Source organism: Pararge aegeria, chromosome 4, assembly GCF_905163445.1.
Source record: "Pararge aegeria chromosome 4, ilParAegt1.1, whole genome shotgun sequence".
NCBI lineage: Eukaryota > Metazoa > Arthropoda > Insecta > Lepidoptera > Nymphalidae > Pararge > Pararge aegeria.
This window is the reverse complement of record NC_053183.1, coordinates 4174408-4198145: the sequence shown is the minus strand read 5'-3', so window position 1 is coordinate 4198145 and position 23738 is coordinate 4174408. Positions and strand designations below refer to the sequence as shown.

The following is a 23738-nucleotide window of genomic DNA, read 5'->3' as shown; positions in this document are numbered from 1 at the left end:
TTTCCGTCCCATTTCTATTTTACCGTTCCTTTCTAAAGTTCTTGAGAAGCTAGTTTACGAACAATTCCATCTTTTCCTTAATTTTTGAGTGGAGCAGGCAGTATGGACTTAAGGTTAATCCAGCAAAATCTCAGGCTATTATTATTGGAAGCCCTGGTATGCGGTCAAGGGTTGATTGGGGAAATCTACCTAGTGTTGATTTTAATGGTGTCACAATTCCGTTTTGTGCCTCTGTAAAGGACCTTGGCTTGCATCTTGATAAAGAGTTATCGTGGTCTGTGCAAGTCAGGGATTTGAGTAGAAGGACTTTTGGCACTTTTAGGTCGCTGTGCCGTCTGCGATCCATTCTTCCAATCCCGACTAAAGTTATGTTAGCACATTCTCTTTTTCTCTCTATTCTCGACTATGCGGACGCAAGCTATCTTAATTTGACCGAGGACTATCTTAACAAACTTGAGCGTCTTCAAAATCTAGCTATTCGGTTCATATTTGGATTACGCAAATATGACCATGTATCTGAATTTCGTCAGAAGCTTAAGTGGCTCCCTATCCGCCGTCGCCGGGATCTTCATGTACTTTCACTTCTGTACTGTGTGTTATTTAATCCTAAGACTCCTTCTTATCTTAAGGAGAAGTTTAAATTTCTTGGAGTGCAGTCGGAACTTAGATCGAGTCGTGCGCTGACTTTGAGCATGCCGTTCCACAAAACGAAGTTTTATAAGCATTCGTTCACTGTCAAAGCTACTGAATTGTGGAATGCACTCCCATTGATCATAAGACAGTCGAAGTCATTGGGCATATTTAAAAATGCTGTTAAGGCTCATTATCTCGCTCAGTAAAGACGACTATTATTATTTATTATTTTTTATTTATCTACTCAAACTTGTATTGAAGTATTTATGGTATATTAGGATATGTATTAGTATATTTATTTTTTTATATTTATCAATAGTATTTTTAATTTTTTTTTATTTGTGTAGTCTGGTTTATGTATTAGTATGTAGATATTTGTATGTATGTACTAAATAGTGTACCCCACCTATTTGTTTTCTTTTTAGTTTTCCTAATCCTAAGGTTGCCTGGCAGAGATCGCTACTTAGCGATAAGGCCGCCTTTTGTATCCTGCTTCATTCTTCATGTGTTTGTTCTTTTTTTGTCTTGTTTCTTTGCTTGAGTGGTGTACAAATAAAGAGTATAAATAAATAAATAAATAAATAACTTGTAGTGGAAAAAATAACTCCACGACTATTCTCTCGGTACCGACCTGTCCTTTTCTACTTCCCCGTCTGAGTACCTGTACCATACCTATATTTTCTTAAACTTAGCTCTGTTTTGCATTAGACTGCCGAAAGCGTCTCAAAGGTCGATCAATGACATCGTTATAGACTTAAAAAATATTGATGTGAAACATCTATAGGCGAGGGTAAACATGATTGTTGGCGTGGCGATACAGGCATTAGCGACGCACCGCCTCGATAAACGATGGAATTTATGTACTATTTTTAGTTAGATTTTAAATAAATTTATAAAATTTGATTTAATAAAAATGCATATTTATATAATACAGAGTCATTATTTTATGGAAAAAAGTCTCAATGCTTTATCTTTCATTATGCCATATCTGATACAGTGACGTGCACAAGGTTTTAGACAAGGGTAGGCATTCAGAAACTTGGCAGAAAATGGCAAAATCCTCCAACTTTACGAGTCATATTTTTTTAGGGTAGGCAATGCTTCTACGCATGTATTAAGTGCATGCCACTGCGTTATTTCATGAATATAAATTTCGATGTTTCTGCCAGGCGTCTTATGACGGCTCATAATTTTTTTATAAATACAGACTTGGATCCTTGGCAATATGAATGTTTCCTAGATAACATTTTAAGTTTAGAATTCTTTCCTTGGATTCAATTTATCACTCGAGTAAGTACGGTAATTTCCCAGACAGATCCTCTGTCCCTTTCTATCACCAGACTGCCACTCTATAACATCCGCCCACGCTATTTAGTGTCTTAATAGTGCCACATTGCATTTTGATAGCTCAAGAATTTTCGCTAAGCCGTTTTCAAATCATTCTAACTCTCCCAAATTATATGACGTAATGTTTGATGAGAAATTTGCTCGTATTAAATTACAATAATTATTTATAGCTCTTCTTTTAATATACAACGTGTAAATGAAAACCGAAATAATACTCCACAGACTTCAGTGGTACATTATGTACTGTCTCTGAGACTTATCTGTGAAGCCGAAAACCTAATATATAGTTTATGAGTAAACCACTGCCACAGTTTTTACTGAACGAACTCAGATACAGCCCTAACCACACATGAAAAATTAAAATCATGTAACTCCTTGTCACTTTATTAGGTACGCGTCGCGTAGCATGGGTACTATGCGCGTGTCGGTCCTTTATCGTCAATAGGGTTGTCATAAGAAAACACTTAGAACGCTTTTAATTCGTTTGTATGGAAAAAAACTTCTTTTGATTTAATACTTTTACAGAGTGATTCCTTATAAAATATACTTATGCATTCTTCAATATTATTTCGAAATTATGTTACACGGTGTATGAGTACAATATAAATAACATTATCGATATCTACACCATACACGGTTACTTAGGTATTTATTATGATTTGTTCATAAATAATTTAATTACTATGTCTATGAATAGTATAATATTATCACCACGCGAAGGCATAAATGTATAATTTACCTCTTCACATGTTGAAACCACACAGTTATGAACATACAGAACGTGAATGAGGATTCAGCCATTATTGCATTCAGTGCATTGTGTCCAAAAACATTTCAAACGCAAGTTGGGCAGTGTTGCTACCTCAGAAACTTTCCCATTTTCCCTATTTTATTGTAATCATAAGATATAAATAATTACTGCCAACTGTTAAATGAATGAAGTGACTAACCGTCTGTTCGAGAACACATAAATATGTACTATAGTTGAGTGGTTTTTGATGCTTCAATATTATTCGTGTACACGGATTCTGTATGTTCTTAACTCTGTGGCATCATTTAACTACTCGTGGTGAAGAGAGAAAAACAATAAGACAATTTAAAAATCGATCAAGTTACGGAAATAACAAACTCAATAGAATTCTAAAATGATACGATATGCAGCTATGTCTAAGCAAGACTGCACTAACTATTTGGCTAAACAATTTAAATAACGAAGATACCGAGGTATCATTAAAGTTGCAAATTTAGTTCATAAAAATACACACACACACGCACATATAATTTAAAATTCCATATTCATTTATTTCAAGTAGGCCTAATATAAGCACTTTGATACGTCACACTCAATCACACACACAAAGACCATTATTAGCATGTGATATTATAGGTACTTTGTTAACCTGGTTTTTATTTTAAAACTTACTTCAGGATTCCCAACATTATTGTAATCTGCCTAATATTTTAACAATGAATTTCATTTTCATTTCTTTACATAAATAAACAAAATAAAATAAGAACTCTCTATTTAAATAAATAGTCAATTAATTTACTCTGCTAGTATAAGTACGAAACATTGTTGCGATAATGCCAAAATTGATGAACAAGCAAAACACAGATTACCTACAAGAGAAAGAATGGATTGCCTATAGAAATGCAGTTCCTGCCTTGCCATAGACAACACATACAAATAAAGTTTCGCTTTTTTTTTAAATTTGACTATTTACCTGTAGCGGTGTGTTGGGTTCCCTCTCCAGATTGCAGTGCACCGGCCATATTTGCGCCAGGCTCATTATAGCTTCATTGCAGAACTTCAAACCCATCACCTCTTCATCTTCTCGACCGTACCTGCATAAAACATAACGTTTGGAGATGAAGAGAAATTATACAAAACTTTAGCGATTATTTTATTAAGACCTGCGGAAAGCGTTTCTGACCTTAAATTAATGTATATTTTAACCTTCCAGGATGCTATCTTTATCGAAAATTCATTAGACAGATTAACGCCTAATGCACGATCATTCTAGTCTGAAATCCTCAGATTAAATCCTTAAATTTATTAGTGCTTTCTCTTTCCCAATCATTCCTGTTGATGAAGACTATTCTACAGAATTCAGTTTTTTTTTTTAATATTAATAGCGGGCAAACAAGCAAGGTTTAGGTTGTTAAGTTATCACCGCCGCCCATAAACATCTGCAGCACCAGAGGAGCCACCGATACGTTGCGGCTTTAAAGGAGTTTGTTTATCCGCCCTTAGAATAACCCTAGATTGTATTTTGGAAAAAAAACATCTCAGAAGGGAGAAACACATCAGAAGGGAGATTGTTCCACAGTTTGCAAATGCGCGGTATAGATAGAAACTAGCGCGGTAGAAACGATCTGGTATTTCGAATAGTTTAAGAATACCGGGCATCCAAATGATGTGGGTGGAATTTATTTCTACGGCTTGAGGTGCGATCAGAAAATAGGGAAGCAGCAGTGGCGTGCATAAAGGGATATGCAGATCATATAAAATGAAGAAAATTCCCAGTACGAGTTCTAAAAAACTTGAGGATAGGCATTGTAACAGTTATAAAAAACCTACCCTAAGTACTCGTATTTATGACTCGTACTGGAGATTTTCTTCATTTTATATCATGTGCATACCCTGTGCATACCCAGGATTCAAGTTGGTAGACCTGTTTTTGGAAATGGTCTCATGGGAGTTGTTGTCACTCTGTCGGAAATTAATGTTTAATCAGGATCAAAAATGTACTGGAGTTTAGAAAGTTAGACCTCTCTATACCTACCTTGTAGTCCAGTGGTTATAGCTTTCACAATATTTCTTTTCAAGTCTACCTGAAAATGGGTACTAAGCCTAAGTGCTAATGGCCTAATAATGTATTCCCTATGAGGAAAACCTTATGTTCGATAACTTTTCCTGAGAACAATACATCTTTTAGAGAAATACAGTATTGTCATACAATCCCTACTAATATTATAAATGTGAATGTGAGTTAGTTTGTTACGTTTTCACGCAAAAACTACTAAACCGATCATCACGAAACTTTGTACACATATTCCTAAAGGTATTAGAAGTAATATAGGATGCTTTTTATCCCAAAATTAAGCTTAGCTATTCTTAATACATAAAGTGCTGCCACATATATGAGGCACATGTCTTTCGAGGCACAAAAACAAAAGCGGACGAAGTCGCGGGCAACAGCTAGTATACCATAAAACCAATATGTCTTAAACTATGTTTACATTAAACAGAACCCATTACTGGCCCACTACAGGGCACGGGTCTCCTCCCGCAATGAGAAGGGGTTAAGGTTAAGGCCGTAATCCACCACGCTGGCCCAGTGCGGTTGGTAAAAAAAAGTTATACTTCTTTGGCGTATGGAAAAAAATAACTAAAATGCAGTAGTGGTTAACGGTAAATATTAAAATTAATCAAAAAGATTTTATTTAAATAAAAAAGATTTTATTAACGTAATAATATTTATTTATTCACACTGTTTGCACTGTTACGAAACACGTGTTCTAAATATAAAAATACAAGAATATACAACTTGAACATAGTTATTGATTTTCATGCCACCTAGAACTAACTTTACGATGTAGAATTCAAATGTCGGTGTGCGCGCGCATCGTAAAAATTCACTCTCATCATTTTTCTCCATCGCGCCAAAAGAAGTATAACTTCAAAACGTTATGGTTAAATAATAATATTAAAACAATATTTCCCACACGTTTTTTAAACATTTTTCGTTTTAACTTATAAACGATACATATTAAGTAAAAAATGGATCCACTCTTATTTAAATTGGTATTAAAAAATTAATATCTTTACCCTAAATAGAGTATTAGTTATATTTTTAATTTAACATAGTTTTTGACAAACATAAACTATTTACTTCGAAGTAGTCTACAAGGAGACTTGCGCATTTTTCAACGTGTCTCTTACAAGTGTTTCTTGAAAATCTAAGATTAATATTTATTAAAGGGGCGTGCATATTCTATAAAAGAAGGCAAATTTTGATGGCTCCAATGGTGTAGCAGGTGTTCACGGGCGGAAATAATAAGATTACGGCCGCGCCGAAACACCGTTGACAAATAATTTTTTTGTTCGCTATATTTGACCGGGAGAGCACAGTTAACTGTTAAATTAAAAGGCATTAATTATTCTCGTATGATAAAAGAAGACGCAAATTGTTTTGTAACAGTTTTTGGGAAACAATTTTATATAAATAGCAATAGTGTGACTGTTTCTGGCATAAATGGTATATTCGGCTCGAGCAGTAGCAGAGCTTTTTGTGACAGACCTCGTCCGGGGAAGTACTACCATCATGCGTATTACTGCAGCTAAGTAGTATTGCTGTGTTCCGGTCTGAAGTAATTACAGGCAAATGAAGCTTAACCTACGACTCAGGTTAATGGACACAGGAGAACCTTGTGTTCCTTGCATGCTCTGCGAAGAGTTGCTCTGTTTATAGGCAATGATTTGCCACTATCTGGTGGGCCTCAAATATTAGTATACAAAAAGCGCGATAGTGTTACCATCTCCAGAAAGATTGTAATTACTATCTCATCAACCTATTTACGTCCACAACGTGCTTAGTCGGGTGATAATGATGGTCGATATCGATGGTCCATGTACCAACGCTATCTCAGTGCGGGGTCACCATTCCAGCACCTTGAGACCAAAAAATCTGTTGATTCTCTAAGCTATGTGAATTGTACGTTGCCATTTTCTTTTCGAAACTCGTTGCGCTACGTCAGTTCTACGGCAGAAATGATTGCCTCATTTCCGATTTGATAACAAATTAAAGATACTCCGAGCATAACTGTCTCCACTCTTCATTGCTTGCTGAGCATGTCTGAGCATTCATAAGAGGCTGACAGTTAGCGACTATCTGTCCGAGCTTCAAATCATCTGGCACTTTGGTCAGGTACTAAGAGGTGTTAGACGAATACATGTCACGATGTTTCCTGAACGCTGCCCATCCAAGTTGATTTTTTTGGTTCACGTCTTTCACCCACAAAACATACTGAATTTTATAACACACTTCTGGGTCCCTCTCTTGAATTTCCGCCGTAGAGTCCCTGAACTTAACGAACCATTTGGACCCCTTTACGAGGGTAGAGCAATGAATGACTCAGCGCAAATGAAATGGCCCATTGAAAAATGAGCCTTACCTTTTATGGGTCCTATATAATGGCGTATAAGGCTTCATTGAGCTAGGTATATTTTATTGTGCGCTTTTAGTAGGTTATTGAATACATACTGTGTATACCATACTTGGGCTGTTATTCAGTCTGACATTAAATTCCATACAATAGCTAGTTGCAACCTGTTGCCTGCAACTATGACCGGTTTGTTTCGTACTTTTAATTTATTTTTTTATTTATCAAATAAAACAATCACATCAAAATGGCTAGTAGTGTATAAAATCACCAATTATCCTCGGTGCCTATCTGCAATGATTACCTTAGGTGTTTAATTAGAAGAATAAAAAACCAGCTATGGGAAAAACATAATAAGTCTAACTGGAACGTAATACTATCCTGGGCTAATAAGTATATTTTAAGTTGATTTGCGAGATACGAGATATCCCTAAAAGTGTCTCATTGTAATATGAACCTTTGAAAAGTAGATCAAAACTACAATGTTTCCTAATAGATGGCGCTACAGTCGCTAAAAAAAAACTCTATATATGTGACTGTGTATCTCTATAATATATGACTGGAACTAAATAATATTTTGGGCTAGGATATTTTATGATTTGCAAGATGCAAGATATCTCTAAAAGTGTCTTATTGTAATATGAATCTTTGAAAATTAGTTCGAAACTACAATGTTTCCTAAGAGATAGCGCTACAGTTACTTTAAAAAAGATTATATCTTCATACAGAATAATTATGTCAGAAATAGTAATTTGGTGTACCTACAGCCATTTGTCTGAAAAAATTAAATTAAATTTCGTATATACAGATATAGTATTCATTAAAACGCTTCTTACCATATATAATTCAATGTAAAGAATCACCAAATATTGCATGGAATTTATTGCGCTTGAATTTGGCTACTCTCTCAAAAGTCAAGGTCGTATTAAATCTTTTCGTTCTGGCAAAGGTTCAGTTTTATTTTACGACCCTTAAACTAAAATGTACTGAAACCAAAATTATTCATACAATGCGTTTCACATAATTGATTATTTTGGACGTCATGCAATCGATTACCAACCGAGTTAAAACTTGGCAGTCCACTGGTGCGAGTAAATAAAAACTATTTTGAGAAATTTACTATATCTGCCAAACCCCGATACCTATATTTATTTTAAATTTTATTTAAAACTAAAGACAAATTTTATTTAAAACTAAAGACAAATCAAATTATTATTTACAAGTCGTATTCCGGAAGGGCTTTAGCACGATAGACCATGTTTTTACTTGTCATTTATAGTTAATAGTTTTCGTTACTTTTTAATTTAGTAGTAGGTAGGTCTAAAATAGAAAAAAAATACATGTTTTGTCAAAATGTATAAAAGCAATTAAATAAGCAGGTTTTAAGAAAAATCCGTAAGGACTTAACACCGTAGACCATAATATAACTTGTCCTTTATTGTAAGTAATAAAAACTATTAAAATCTTCATTACTGTTTAGTTTAGAGTCTATTTAAAAAGTCTTTAATAACATGTTATTTTATTTTTTCATGCAATATTACAAGATCTTCACATTATATTAAGACGGGTAGCAATACCTAATTAAACTTTACGTGTTGGATAGAAGCAGGCGTTAATTTGCAGAATCCCTTGATATACTATGAACAGCTGATTCATAAAATAGAACTTTGTTAACTTGGCGTCTCGAAACTATTATTTTCTATAGACGCTGCACATTCCGCTTTTAATTAATACTTCAAAATACCTAAAAACTAATAAATAAATATTGAACTACCTATCTACCTTTATTTTTATTCCACTACAAGTTAGCCCTTGACTGCAATCTCACCTGGTGGTAGTAGCGGCGGGTACCTGTAGGGAGTATGGTAGTCATACCCCTAATCGGTTTATACGCGACATCGCACCGGAGCACTAAATCGCTTAACAGCGGTCTTTGTCGGTAGGTTGGTAAATAGCCACAGCCAAAGCCTCCCACAAGACAAAACTAATATAATTTCTTAAATCTTTCTACGACTCCACAAACCAAACAGATATTCGGCAATGTACTCTCCAGGCAAATCGCGCTCTCACCGGAGCATCCTCGGGAGATGTTGACTTTACAATGAATAATTGTTAAGTTATTGTTAAGTTACGTCTCCCTCGAGCTTTTCGGGGAATATAGCAAATTAAGCTTCATTTTCATAGTAAACTTTACTTGCGCTGCGTCAGCGTGCCTAATTCATCACATTCATTGTTGTCTGTTATAGACTATTTGAAAGCTATTGATTCTGTAACATTGCGCCTTGTTTCCATTTATTTGAGGCGTCCCCGGACGAGCTCTGTCACAAAGTCCTCTACTTCTAATATCGAACCACTCTTGGATTATTTATTCATTGATTTAATACTACAAATAAATAATGCACCATTACTACAATTTCAATATAATAACAAAAGGGGTGAGATGTTTCGAGAAGGAGGTGAACCGCCGAATCCAACTCGGATGGGCAGCGTTCGGGAAAAATACTTTCGTCAAAACTCCCTCAGTGCTTGAAGACGAAAGTCTTCGAACAGTGCATGTTGCCAGTGATGACCTATGGTTCAGAAACATGGTCGTTTACTATGGGCCTCATAAGTAGGCTCAGAGTCACACAGCGGGCGATGGAGAGAGCTATGCTCGGAGTATCTCTACGCGATCAAATCATAAATGAAGAGATTCGTAGAAGGACCAGAGTTACCGATATAGCTCAACGCGTCGCAAAGTTGAAGTGGCAATGGGCCGGCACATAGTTCGGAGAAAGAATGGACTGGTTGGGGTCCCAAGGTGCTGGAATGGCAGCCTAGAACTGGTAAGCGCAGCATTGGTCGACCCCCAACGAAGTGGACAGACGACATAACGCGTCGCAGCCGCTGAGTCCAAGCGGCACAGAACCGTGGATTTTGAACTCCCTACAAAAGACCTATGTCCAGCAGTGGACGTCTATCGGTTGATATGATGATGATAATGAACAAACATTCCATCAAACTGTAACGGGTTCCCCGGGTGTCTAACAACGCCAACAAGAGGGATATGCCGTAGTGGTTTTTAATTTGGGTATACTCCCTTAAGAGGAGCGAGTCCCACATAACATCCGTCTTGCCCAAGGACCGATCCTTGGGCAATAAAGCTTTTCCAACACGCCAAAAAAAAAAAGGACATTATCTTGAGGGAATCAGCTCTCTTATGATTTATGACGAGTCGCATGTAGAAACACAGGCGAAGCAAGACAACGTAATTTGGTAACCTCTAAGAAGATCTGGGCCCAGCAGTATTCGTTTATTGGCTTAAATAATATTGATGATCTGGACTTTTCTATAAATAGATTCTCAATGTCTATAGCGCCTAAAGAATTAAGCGAATTATGAGGGTACAGAAATGAGCCGGCATCTATAAAAAGGGATTATTGTAAAGTAAGTTTATTAAATTCCTTTTTAGGGTTATAGAATGTACCGAAGAGATTTGGGGAAGATCTCGGAGACATTCCGTCTCTATTATTACTTCAAGTGAATCTATGTCTTGTTATTTATTTTTCATGTATATATAGTTTTTATAATCTTTTGTTCAGTTCGCCACGTTAATAAGTGTGTGATCAGATCTTGCGGCTGAGTTATGAAAAAGGTATTCATTTATTAATTTTTCATCTTCTTAGTACGGCAGGGCCACTTACACTAAATGGAACTACATTATTTATGGATAACTATAACACATTGAAGGAAAGATGACATAAAACATTATAAAATACATGATATTAATATAGTGTACTGCAATGGTACTCTGCGAATATTTAAGTTCATTCAATTTCTCCAGCACGGCTAACATGGGCAGGAGACAATTATATCCCCGGGGAAGGGATATCAATTTATCTTCTCCCACAGCTTTATCAACTCTCAGAGCACTGGCGCACAAGTGGAAATAATATCCAAATAATAAATGTGTATTAATAAACGGGGGTAAACTTCTCCTATTTCATGTTCCAGTGATTTAGCAGGTGGGCACGTTAATTATATACCTTGTCAGGGGATATAATGGGGGGATATAATTCTTATCTCCCACCCGTGCTAGCCCTGCTGTACCAACAATTCACGGAATAATTCACCCATCATGGAGCAGATCGCATATGCATTGCTCTTAAAATAAGACTTAAGCGATATATTGATACCACTTTGTTTCTTACCGAAATAAACTATTGTTATAGTTAATTTATAAAGTGGGTAAATAATTAAACTTTTGATAACTATAAATTCATATTTTCCAGATATTTATGTTCATGGCAATGAGTGTGGGTATTTTGATATAAATACGACTGCATTATGGATGCACCGTATCCCCCCCGATGTCGTCGAGCCCTGGGGCTCTTCTCATGGCGAGCTTTCGCGCTCGCCCCACTCCCTCGGTGACGCCGTAGCAACCCCTCAGGTGGTTATCGGCAAGTGTCCTTCCGAAAAAGCAAAAAAGATGCACCGCAGTCCTACATGGACACGGACATGCAAAGATACCTCCCGGTGTCGTAGTCGTTTATCACTATTTTTATTTTTTCAATTTTTCTTTTATTTTTTTTGCTGTCCAAGAGCGCGTGGAATTACGACAGCGAACGCGCTAGGTATTTGCTTATGTCTAAACTTTATAAAATTTGTAGTAGTTATTCATGACAAAAACTATGCACTGACATGCACTTATTTATTTATTAAATTACTACCCACATTTACAAAACCACTGCCTTAACTTATGCTTTGTATAGCTCGTATTGGGAAATGATTAATCAATTTTAAAACACGTCCATGCTTTCAGTCTACACTGTCATTTATCTTATTTATCTATTTACAATAGAAGGTAATCAGTATTCATCTGTGTAGATAACCTTTAGTAGTGATTAATTATTCACACAGGTCTTTAAGTAAAGCTTATTTCTATCGGATTTCCTTAGAGTTCTTTGTCCTGTTTTACCTACGCTTATTTATCACATTGTATGAGGCATATAGCTTGGGCCGATAATGATGTTAATGGTTATGTTAGCGAAAGGGAAAATTGGAATTCCAATATATCAACGGCAGTAAATCTCATCCCAGCAAAAACATATATGTAAATATTTAAAGACAAGTTCCATATGAAGAATATTGGTGGTTTCACCGACAAAAGAATTGAGATCTAAACGGGTGCCAAGTTTTGTAGATAAACCTTGCAATTTAATTATAAGAACACATTTTAAAAGTTGAAATTCAAAACAATATTTTCTTTCATCTGCTAAAACAATATTTGCTATTCAAAATATAACTTCTTAAATTTGAACAGACGAATTATTGACATGACAATACTGATTGTCAGTATTGAAACTAGATGGCGCTCTTTGGATTCCATACAAATCGTAGTTAACTTTCACGCGAATTTGATCGCGAAATTAAAGGTGGTAGGTAAAAAATCTCACACTTAGTACTCTGGTATCACCTGAGTGACTGGGGAGTCGTAGTAGACAGTCGTAGTAGTCGTGAGTAGAAAGTGGTGTGCATAGGGTGTTCGACCAGGGTATGCGTAAAACAGTAATATGACATAAAATGGAACTATTCCGCTCCAATAAGAGTTATATAAAATAATTTGGGTAGGCAATGCTTTTGTGAATGTATGAAGTGCACGCCACTGGGAGTAGATTAGGAATCATGTGGGAAGTGTTTTAACACAGGCAAACGTTGACAAACAAATACCCAAGTAATTCTTAATAAGTTTCATTTTTCGACTTAACTCAGTCTGCAGAGCATCATCGTCATCTTCACCAGCAACAACCCATTACCGGCCCGCTTCAGAGCACGGGTCTCTCCTCAGAATGAGAAGGATTATGCCGTAGTACACCAAGCTGGCAAAGTGCGGATTGTTAAACTTCACACGCCTTGGAGTGCAACATTATTGAGAACTCAGGCATTCAGGTTTTCTCACGATGTTATCCTCTACCGTTGAAGCAAGTTATATTAAATTACCAAAAACGCACATAACTCCGAAAGTTAAAGGTTGGGATTTGAACTCGGTCCCCCCGCAGGAAAGGCCGATTTCCTATATATATCTATACATAGCCTAATCCTATAAATTTCCATATATAGCCTCAACTTTCACCGCTATAGATCAATAGTAGAAACGATATTGTTAGCATTAGAGTGGGTGCCCATTCGACCAAAGTTGTTTGAAGGGTTGACAGACAATGAAAAACTATAAATTGCTATTTGCCTTTTGCCCCGCTTTGAATAACGTCAAATGAATAATTGGTTCTAAAAATTGCTTTTTTGATGACTAAAAAATTTTTGAAATATTGAAAATGCTATTGATGAAAAGTTCATGACATTTCACTAACAATTTTTTTTTTCATATTCTAATTATTCTTCAAATTTTCTGATATTGAAAGATTAAGATATTTTCTCGCGGGTACCGGAATACAGAAAGAAACCTACAGGCAAAACTAAAAGCAAAATGAAGTCAAAATACCAAATAAGTAGATATAGCATGATATAAGAAATACTTTTTTACATACTTTATTTCTTTCTCCTCCGGGGTGGGTTAAAAGCTATATATCACTTTCTTCTTAACATTACCAAACCAAAATTAGAAATACTGATTTTAATCGAAATCACTTGTAAATATTTTGAAAAATTAAGGACTGTCTTCTAAACTTTCGTTCCCTGTCTCGGTTTCGTTGCCAGTGTGCCGGTCCTGTCGTTTCCCTGTTTTATTTCAGTAAAATTACAGAATTTCATACAAAGTATTGAAATAACTTAAGGGTACAATTTAAGAAAATCCTTTTCAAGCGCCCCTCTACGGTGCTACAAGAATATTCTTTCAAAGTTTTCTGCTTTTAGGTTGCCTGTCTGAATAAAACCACAGAGTAAAGAACATACAATTCAGCCATTATTGTATGCAGTGCATTGTGGTCAAAATCAGTGAAAACGCCCCGCGCACGTCTCACTTTACATCCGCGGTATGTTATTAGCTCACAAACTTTTTCCTTTTTTTCCGTGTTATGGTAAACGTTAAAAATATTAGAGGTATCATATTTACTGTCAACCGCTAAATGTTATGAAATGACATTTCACCGTTTGTTCGAGAAACACTACTAAAGTGGATTGGTTTCGTGTACAAGTTTTCTCTATATGTTCTTAGTTCTGTGGATAAAACTTTTTATAGTAGAAGATGAAATTTAAATATAGATTTGCTCCTTTGATTGCCTTCTGTCTACTCTTTGGTACTTTACCACCGAGTTCTAAAAGTAAATTCATTTTTTATGATTCGATATTTAATATTTAAATGTTAAACCTAATAATTGCGTGCGAGACTCAGTACGTTCGTCGGTAGACGAGGTATATCCATTTCATTCAGTGAACTATAAATAAGTCTAACTTAGCTTAGTTGATTAAACTTTTTATAGCAACATAACTAGGGAGACACTTATATGAAAAATGATTCGCCTTTGAAACACAAGCGTAGCGTTTTAGTAGTAGTAGATTTTTTTGTGACACCTCATTAATGGAACTTCCACCGCCATGCTTTTTTCTGCCATCAAGCAGCATTGTTGCAATACTGTATTCCGGTCCGAAGGACGTGGTTACCGATGTGATTACATCTGATTGGTCCGTCAATTATAACTTCAAAAAAATGAGTATGAAAATTAAGTACCGCTGGGCTACAATCAAAATTTAACGAAAGCATTGATAGATGCTGAAACAATAATCTATTTCACCACTGAAATAAGAACAAATATACCCTTATTCTGCAATTATTGCATGCAGTGCATTGTGTCCAAAAACAGCCCGTGAAAACGCCCCGCGCACAGCCGGGCTCTTTAGCTCACAAACTTATACCATTTTCCTCATTTTATGGTAAACGCAAACGAAGTAAAGTAATTACTATCAACTGCTGAATGGAGTGAATTAACTAACTGCCTGTTCGAGAGACACTACTAAAGTGGAGTGGTTCTTGATGCTTCAATAGTAGTACACGGTTTCTGTATATTTTCAATTCTGTGTATTTTTTTTCTGTATGCCAAGAGTTTGTTTAAAGGTTTCAGCGGATTTAAAACAAGCGGAGTAGTCCCGGGCAATAGCTGTATGCAAATAATATTAACAAGTGAGCTCTTTGGTACAAATTTATATAATAAATCTCCAAGTCAGTAAACTCCAATAGAATTACGATAAAATCGCTAAACTTTATAAATAATAAATAAATAAATAAATATACTACGACAATACACACATCGCCATCTAGCCCCAAAGTAAGCGTAGCTTGTGTTATGGGTATTAAGATGACTGATGAATATTTTTATGAATTATATATACATAAATACTTAGAAAATACATATAAACACCCAGACACTGAAAAACACTTATTGCTCATCACACAAACATTTTCCAGTTGTGGGAATCGAACCCACGGCCTTGGACTCAGAAAGCAGGGTCGCTGCCCACTGCGCCAGTCGGCCGTCAACTTTATCGATATACAATAAACAATTATACTTGTTGTGTTTACATTTGTTTTCGAGTTTGGGAGATATCTTGTTTTATAACATTTTTAGAAAGCGTTACCAAATAAAGGATTGGAGTGTTTTTTTTATTTCAGTAACTTTTATTTTTTAATTTTTAATTTTTATACATAGGTTAAACATAGGTTTCAAATAATCAAGCGCCCTTGTAACATCAGGAAGGACCTAGCCTCTGTAACACAGGTTTTCCTTCCGCAGAGGTTATGCACTGCATACAATAATGGCTGAATTGTATGTTATTTACTCTGTGGTTTTTAGCCTGAATAAATGATTATTATTATTATGATTATTATTATATTTTAGGACAGGTAAGCTTAAACCTATTGGATCTAGTGCCTCTTTGGTTAAATTTAATAAGTCCATGTACGGTCCTGAGTTAGATTCTCGGGACGGGTCAACAATCGATTTTAATTGGTATTGGATTTTCCGATTAAAATATTTATTCTCAATACCAGAAAAAAGAGAGCAAGAAATCAAGAAATTGGTTAAATGAAGGATTGTTAAAATGATAATGAATAGACTTCAACTGTCACCCTTGGAAAAGGGCGTTAGAAACTTGATCAAAGGTTATTTACGTTGGATTCACTCTGCCGTGGTATTTTCACTAAGCCACAGATAAGATAGCAATAGTACGTGCTAAGTGTTTGTATCCTCTTTGAGTACTACGTCTCTACTAAGCTTTGATATATGGGGTTAAGTTATTCAAGGCACAGATGAACTAATTTATCAAAAGCCAGCAACGCATTCCTTTAGAACTTCTAATGTTTATGAACTGTCAACCATGTCAAGATTCTTACCTATTTACGACGGAATAGAAAAAACTTTAGAAAACAGTTTTTTTCCATTCCGTATTTTGAAAAAATACTGTAGAATTACTAGCAGCATTTAAAATTATTTTACGGAAAAATGTTCTAATTTTGAGCTTTTTTATCTGACTGGTTATAATTGCGTTTGCGTAATTTAATACGGCTACAAATGTGGGCGAGTATAAAACAAATCCCGCATTAGGCAAAGCTACACCAGAATAATGAGGCAGAACGCGGCAAATCATTTAAAATTATTTTAAATAGTTTAGTGCGTGTATTTGGGTTGAGTATATGTTTTTATAACATAACCAGCTGTTGCCCGCGTTTATTATTATTATTCACAAAACCCGTGGGAACCGTCTGTTTTGCATGGATAAAAAGTAGCCTATGTTACTACTTATGCGTCCTTTCAACTAATTTTTTGTCTCAAAAATCAAGCTGATTGGGCACTTAGTTACGGCGTTTAGCGAAGACACACAAACCAACGAACTTTCGCATTTATATAGAAAGGATAGAAAAGAATAGAAAAACTTTATTGCAACACAATAAAATAGGATAAAACACAAGGAAACTACTTATACTAAAACTAAGGATAGCAAGGATACCTAAGGTAATTCTAGATCTACCTTTGCATTCGTTTAAATTATGTATTAGTTAGTATTTAATAACAATAACAATAACGTTTAATTCAGATAAAAATCCATAGCTACAACAATAACAATTATCTTATTTAAAATATTATAATTTAAAATTGGCCAAACCTATAAATAATTAGGAATCTCCTAACTTAGGTAAGTATCCTCTTGAGCACTGGTGTGTGAGTGTGTACCGACCCAGTGCTCCATAAAGGGATTTTCCCACTTATAGCTTAATATTTTTCAAATATTGTTGGAGCTTCCGCACATTCTGCTCATCGTTGATGCAGATCTTTTTCTCATTATTGTGTAGAAGTCATCAACGTGATTCTCCGCAAATATTTTGATGCAATGCAGAAACGCGGCAGCCCCAACAATTCTCTGAAGCCATTTTTGTATTGTATACGTAGGTCGTTATAAGCCCCCTGTGTATATGACAAGTATTTAAGTGTGTATACAATAGTGTGTCGCAGCCACGACCACTCTCAAGTCAGGAGTGCACTAAGAACAATTGGGAAAATCTATGATGAATCTTGGAAGTAGGCTGCTAAACATTTATCTCTCACAATGTATAAATTGATTTTTAAATAGAATTACTAATAAAACTTGTGTGAGCCGTCACGGGACGCCTGGTAGATATGAAACATTGAAACTGTTTTATACAAGTTGTATGCATATGAGAGCAGCGACAGGAATCAGATATAGCGTACTGAACACATAAAGCAAATTACAAATTTGTTCCATAAATTAAAGGCTGTTTATTACATTTTTATTAAAAACAAATTAAAATGAAAAAAAAAGTTTTATGAACCGAATACGAAAGGAATCAGAAATTGCATTATGAAAATATAAAGCATTATAAGTCATAACCGCATCATTGGAGGGCCGACTGGCGCAGTTTGCAGCGACCCTGCTTTCTGAGTCCAAGGCCGTGGGTTCGATTCTTACAACTGGAAAATGTTTGTGTGATGAGCATGAATATTTTTCAGTGTCTGGGTGTTTATATGTAAATTATAAGTATTTATGTATAATGTATATTATTCATAAAAATATTCATCAGTCATCTACCCATAATACAAGCTACGCTTACTTTGGGGCTAGATGGCGATGTGTGCGTTGTCGTAGTATATAAATTATTTATTTATTTTTAACCTCTCCTTTCTGTAAGTCCGTTACTAATGACTATTTATTACCAAATTAATATTCATTTTTATTTCTATCATTTATTATTTTTCATTTTTATTATTAAATACGAAATACAAAAACTCAATTATATATCGACCAACTAAACCAATAATGAGGTTTACCCTCCAAATTTGCCTATAGATGTTTCACATCAAAAAATATGATGGAAAAAAACAACTCCTGTGTTTATAGCCGGCTTTTTCTTCGTATATCTAATATGTCTTCCGTACTGACGCAGCGTTAGAGTTACTACAAAGAATTCTGTAATTTAACGTTTAAAAAGTACATACTTACAAAAAACAAATTTTATTTATTTATATTGCAATTTACAAGCAATTCCTGCACCGCATAAAGTTGTGAGATTCCATTTAACTTTTTTTATGGAAAGTGTCTATCGATAACTTAAGTAATACAGAAATGTTTCCAAATTAGTTAGTAACCGTATATTTCTTGAAGTAGGCTTTGATACTAATGTATAAGAAATGTGAACGCACACATGTTTAATATGTCGTTAATACGCTGTATAAAGTTTTATAGGATGCTAGGTATTTCTCTAGATTTTTATTTAGGTCGGGTCTACTTCTAGTTGACATTTAATCTTTTAAGCCAATATTAAAAATAGGAAAGATTAGTTTTTTTTTGTTTTCGATAAGCTTTTAACGTTTCTTACAACAATAGAAATTAGCCGTTAAGAAAAAAGCAGAAAACTATATTTTACCTGAAAGTCAAGGTAATCTGGCCAAACAGTTTCTTATTCTCCAAGCTGTCTGTGTCCACGTGCAAGACGCCCTGGATCTTGTCGATGCAGCCATTCTCCACCACGAGGTCGCGGGACGCCAGGTATAAAGTCAGTTTGTTGTTCGGCGATGACTTCTTGAATACCCTGGTGGTAAATCGAACAATGATTAGTAAGATACATTTATGTTGTCCTAGTAACATCGTCAACATCGTCAGACTGCTGAGCAAAGGCCTCCGGTGTGCCCAATCTCTCTAAAGAGAGAGCCCCAATCGCAAGACTCCAAGACGGGAAAGTATGATTATTTGAAACCGGAACTGACAAATTCACGTGATCTCCGATACACAGTGCTACCGAGAATGAAACTGTAATTTATCAGTACGCAGTTAGTCTATACTCTAACTCTCCTCTCCCACTCCTAAGCTCTCCTATTAGATAGGAGACCTGTACCTAGCGATGTGACAGTAATATGTTTAGGATATCCGAGATGCGTTATAAAAGGGGCTGCGAGGGTCCAGGTCACTTGTCTAGTTCGGCGGTCTATTTTTCTATCTTCCATAAAGCCCACGGGTCGCACACGGCACGGCTACATCCGGGACAAGCCGTGCCGACGTGCAAGGAATGTATCGATCGATTTGAAGGTCATCTTAGTGCCCATAACACAAGCGACGCTTACTTTGGGGCTAGATGGCGATGTGTGTATTGTCGTAGTATATTATTAATATATATTATATCGATGGGTTCTTGGGGATACTGAAGCCTTCAAACATATGCATAAGCTATAGTAGTAGGTTAGGTATAACCGGCGCAAATAAGAAATTGAGACTTATAAAACGCGGCCGATGTCATTCTGGCTCATTTGAACGCTCGTATAGTGTGCGAAAGAGATAGCACGTCATCGGCAACCTTCTATAGCCCTATTCTTTAATAGCGCGGGTTAAAAGGATACAAACTGACAGGATGTCTATGCAAACGACTTTAAAAATAAGTAAATTTGTATTGAGTAAAATTCTAAAGAATGTGCTTTTTTGTTATCCATTTTTGGTGTTATATGAAAAAATGGACCGCGAAAAAGTTAAAAAGCCATGCACGAAAAATACTATAAAATTGCAAGCGCGATTTTTTTTTGTTATAGGCACTGGCAACACCCAGGATGTAGATGATATAGTGGATGTTAGATAACTTACCGTTGAGAATTGAGCGCGCTGTCTGTAGTCATTTCGGTGTCCGAAGACGATTATCTGTAACAAAAAAATAAGGCATTTCAGGATCACTTATACACTTATCCAACAAGTAAGCAAAAGCTTCTTAAGATGTTGGTCGAATCTATTCGCGTAGAGACCACTGACTGAAACGACTATCGGAACAATAACGGTCGACTCGACACTCCACATGGCGGTTATCTCGATAAAGAATAATAATAATATTGCCTTATTATTATTATTATTTTTGGTACACAAAGTGTACTAAGCCATCCTTCTCATATTCCACATCAAAGGTAGGCTCTAAAGGGGCGCCCTAATGTGATAAAGTTGACGCACCGTAAAACTAACGCTTTTAGGTAAAATATATTTACACTTATGTACCTACATAAGTGTAAATATATTTTTTGTATATTCCGGCAGCCGTGGTACTTAAGGATAAGACGGAATATCAGCTACCACTATACTAAATTTTATTTCAATCTGTTCAGTAAAAATTTAATAAAAATCTGTTTGGACTCGGTATCGATTATAAAGTATCCTCCGGTCAAAATTTTCCAAATATTAAATTAAAGAAGCTTCCAGTTACAGTTCTATTATAAGTATATATAATAAACCAGACAAGGGAAAAGCACAGCTGTCACAATAAAGGATCCGGAAGAGTGGGATCCTAAGACACTTCCGGACCCTTCAAATACAAAACCTCCTCAGACCTTTCTTATGTCGCCTGTAGGTAAAATTCGATCAAATAAACATAGGAAAATGTATGTATGTAGTAACTAATACTATAATAGCTTCTGATTACTTCTTGTTCCCATATCAACTTTAAACTTGACGGCCGAGTGGCGCAGTGGGCAGCAACCCTGCTTTTTGAGTCCAGAAGGTCGTGGGTTCCATTCACACAACTGGAAAATGTTTGTGTGATGAACATGAATGTTTTTCAGTGTCTGGGTGTTTATCTGTATATTATAAGTATTTATGTGTATTATATTCATAAAAAAAAATATTCATTACCCATTACTTCGTGGCTAGATGGCGATGTGTGTATTGTCGTAGTGTATTTATTTATTTTTTAATTCGCTATTATATATATACAAAGCCCGCCCCTCTTATAACTTCGTTTTCAGTTAGCTTTCTACCTGACTTTATTCAATTCGCCAAATTTTACTTTGACTTTGACTGGAAGCTTTAATTACCGTTTTTCAGTTCACTGGAACACTTGCAAAGTCACCTCACCTTATCGTCATCTAAATCAAAATGTTTCTTCGAAATCAGTTATCTCAGGCTTAATACTAATCTAATTTACCTCTTACAAGAATATATTTACATTTGTTAGTCACATAATTTTAACTTCAAATTTTTATCATATTTAGTTACAACTAAGATAAAGTCCTATGATTTAACTCAGTTTCTAGCTACGTATTAAAGTTTACTTTGTTCACATGATCTTATAACGTAACACGAACATTAGTTACGCTCACTGCCAATCTGAACAATCTCTACATATCTCGAACAATCTCTACATATCTCTATATTTATCATCACTGCAATTCACTAGCTCATAGGGTTTTGTCCTTTTCAGAGTTTCCACTAGATATTGGTTATCACGAAGCTTTGAGGCATCATGATTAATACTTTTATGAATTCTTTTAAACTTGGAAGTTGGAAAGAAGCAGGCGATACTTGGCTAAATTAATTATTGTTAAGTGTCAACATGTCCTGAGGATGCTTCGGTGTTTGACCTAAAGTAGCATAGATAGCACGTGTTTGAACTACATTGCCGAAGATCTATTTTGTGTGGAGTATAAATTGAAGAAATTATAAATTACACCATACATATTCTCTTGCTTTTCGTGGAGTAAAACTATATAGCAAATTATTTTATATTATGGAACTGATTAAAAAAATTAGTACTTTAGCCAGCTAGCTGCCTCTTAGACTATACAAAAATGAAAATGGTTTCTAAATAGCCAAACATTCTTAAAAATTAACTATGTTAGATTGTAAACAAAATTACTTTGCCCCTAAAGTACCTACGTTATTTATTTATTTATTTATCAATTATTATGTATCTATGACCCGTCACTACGCACTACACTATAACATAAATAGAATAATTAAAAACAAAATTAAATTTAAAAAAAAACTGCGTCCAGGCAGCCCTACGTGGAGTTTAATATACAACTTGTAAATTGGAGAGTCGTATCGATTTAGTAGTGCTTTCAGAATGCCGTTACTGCTTACCCACGTTCTTTTCATCAAGGATGCTATTCTATTTCTTCTGATGGCGAAAAAGTCATGAGTATGAGCCATCGAGAACATTTCTGATGCAGTACAATAACGGGGTAAGCCCAATAGCATTCTGAAACCTTATGGTTATGGTTATGGTTATACTGAACTCGTAGGGCGTTTAGCGATGCCTGTGTTATGTAACTAGTCCTGAGTCAGAGATACAGACGAACCAGACATTGTAATTTGAGATACAGACGAACCAGACATTGTAATTTATATTTGGGTTAAAGAAGTGTGGGGTAAGCCTAAACGAACAAGAAATCTCTTAAAATATGTACGAAAAATGATTGGAAGGTACTATTAGTTTCCTAGACTGCACAACAATGGAAAATGGGTTTTTAAATAGCCAAGACATTCGTAAAAAAGACACTTTGATGGATGACTGTAAATAAAAGCATTTTGTCTCCCTTTGTAATGGAATGCTTTTAGGAGCGTTGTTCGGTTCTCGCAGGTCCCCTTTTTTTGCTATAATAGTGGGTAGGTACTATTTATTTAAGGCAAATTTGTGAATACTTTGAAATTTTTCATTTCTTATGATTGATTTGCGTAGGTCAAAATAGTCACATGATACAATTACTTCACAATTGTTCATTGTAAAGTCAACATCTCCTGAGGGTGCTCCGGTTTCGGAGCGAAACGTGCGTAGAGGTTATATTGCCGAAGATCTGTTTGGTGTGGAGTATAAGGATTGAAGAAATTATAAATTACACCACACAGATTCTCCTGCTTTTCGCGGAGTATAGCAAATTAAGCTTAATTTTGATAATATATCATGGATTTCCGCAAAGTAACGCCTGCTTCTATCCAATACTTTTTAGAAGTTTAACTTTTGCAGGATTTTTTTATTGTTATATAGATTTTACATTTAAATTGGTTTTATTTCTGATCATAGATACAATTTTGTAAGCAAATGTATGTCATTAGTAATTTTAACAAGTGCTATCTATGCTACGAGTATTGCAAAGTACGTAGTTCGTAAGCATTCATTACGTAATAGTTGCATAAATAGCTATATAAAACTACATATACTAAAACTGTAATGTGTATTTTATCGATTTTATTTTTCACACTTATAAGTCCGGCCACCTAAAGCTCACGTGCAGCCCAAAATAGAACGATACCCGATATTTTGGCCGCAACGCTTTGCAAACAATTCTAATTAACAGAACCGTCATCAACCAGCTACAAAGTAACTTTTCCGTAGGTAG

At 35.4% G+C, this 23738-nt stretch overlaps 1 protein-coding gene across 1 annotated transcript in view; it reads right to left on the bottom strand.

Moving 5' to 3' along the window:
- The window catches only part of LOC120623468 (arrestin homolog), a 121713-nt gene that overhangs the window by 55141 nt on the left and 42834 nt on the right, over positions 1 to 23738 (bottom strand). Inside the window, exons 2-4 of the mRNA XM_039889503.1 lie at positions 20224 to 20277; positions 19019 to 19183; positions 3705 to 3825 (exon numbers count right to left, since the gene is read on the bottom strand). Of these exons, the coding sequence (XP_039745437.1) occupies positions 3705 to 3825; positions 19019 to 19183; positions 20224 to 20255 (318 nt within the window). The 5' untranslated portion in view covers positions 20256 to 20277. The remainder of the gene's footprint in view (positions 1 to 3704; positions 3826 to 19018; positions 19184 to 20223; positions 20278 to 23738) is intronic.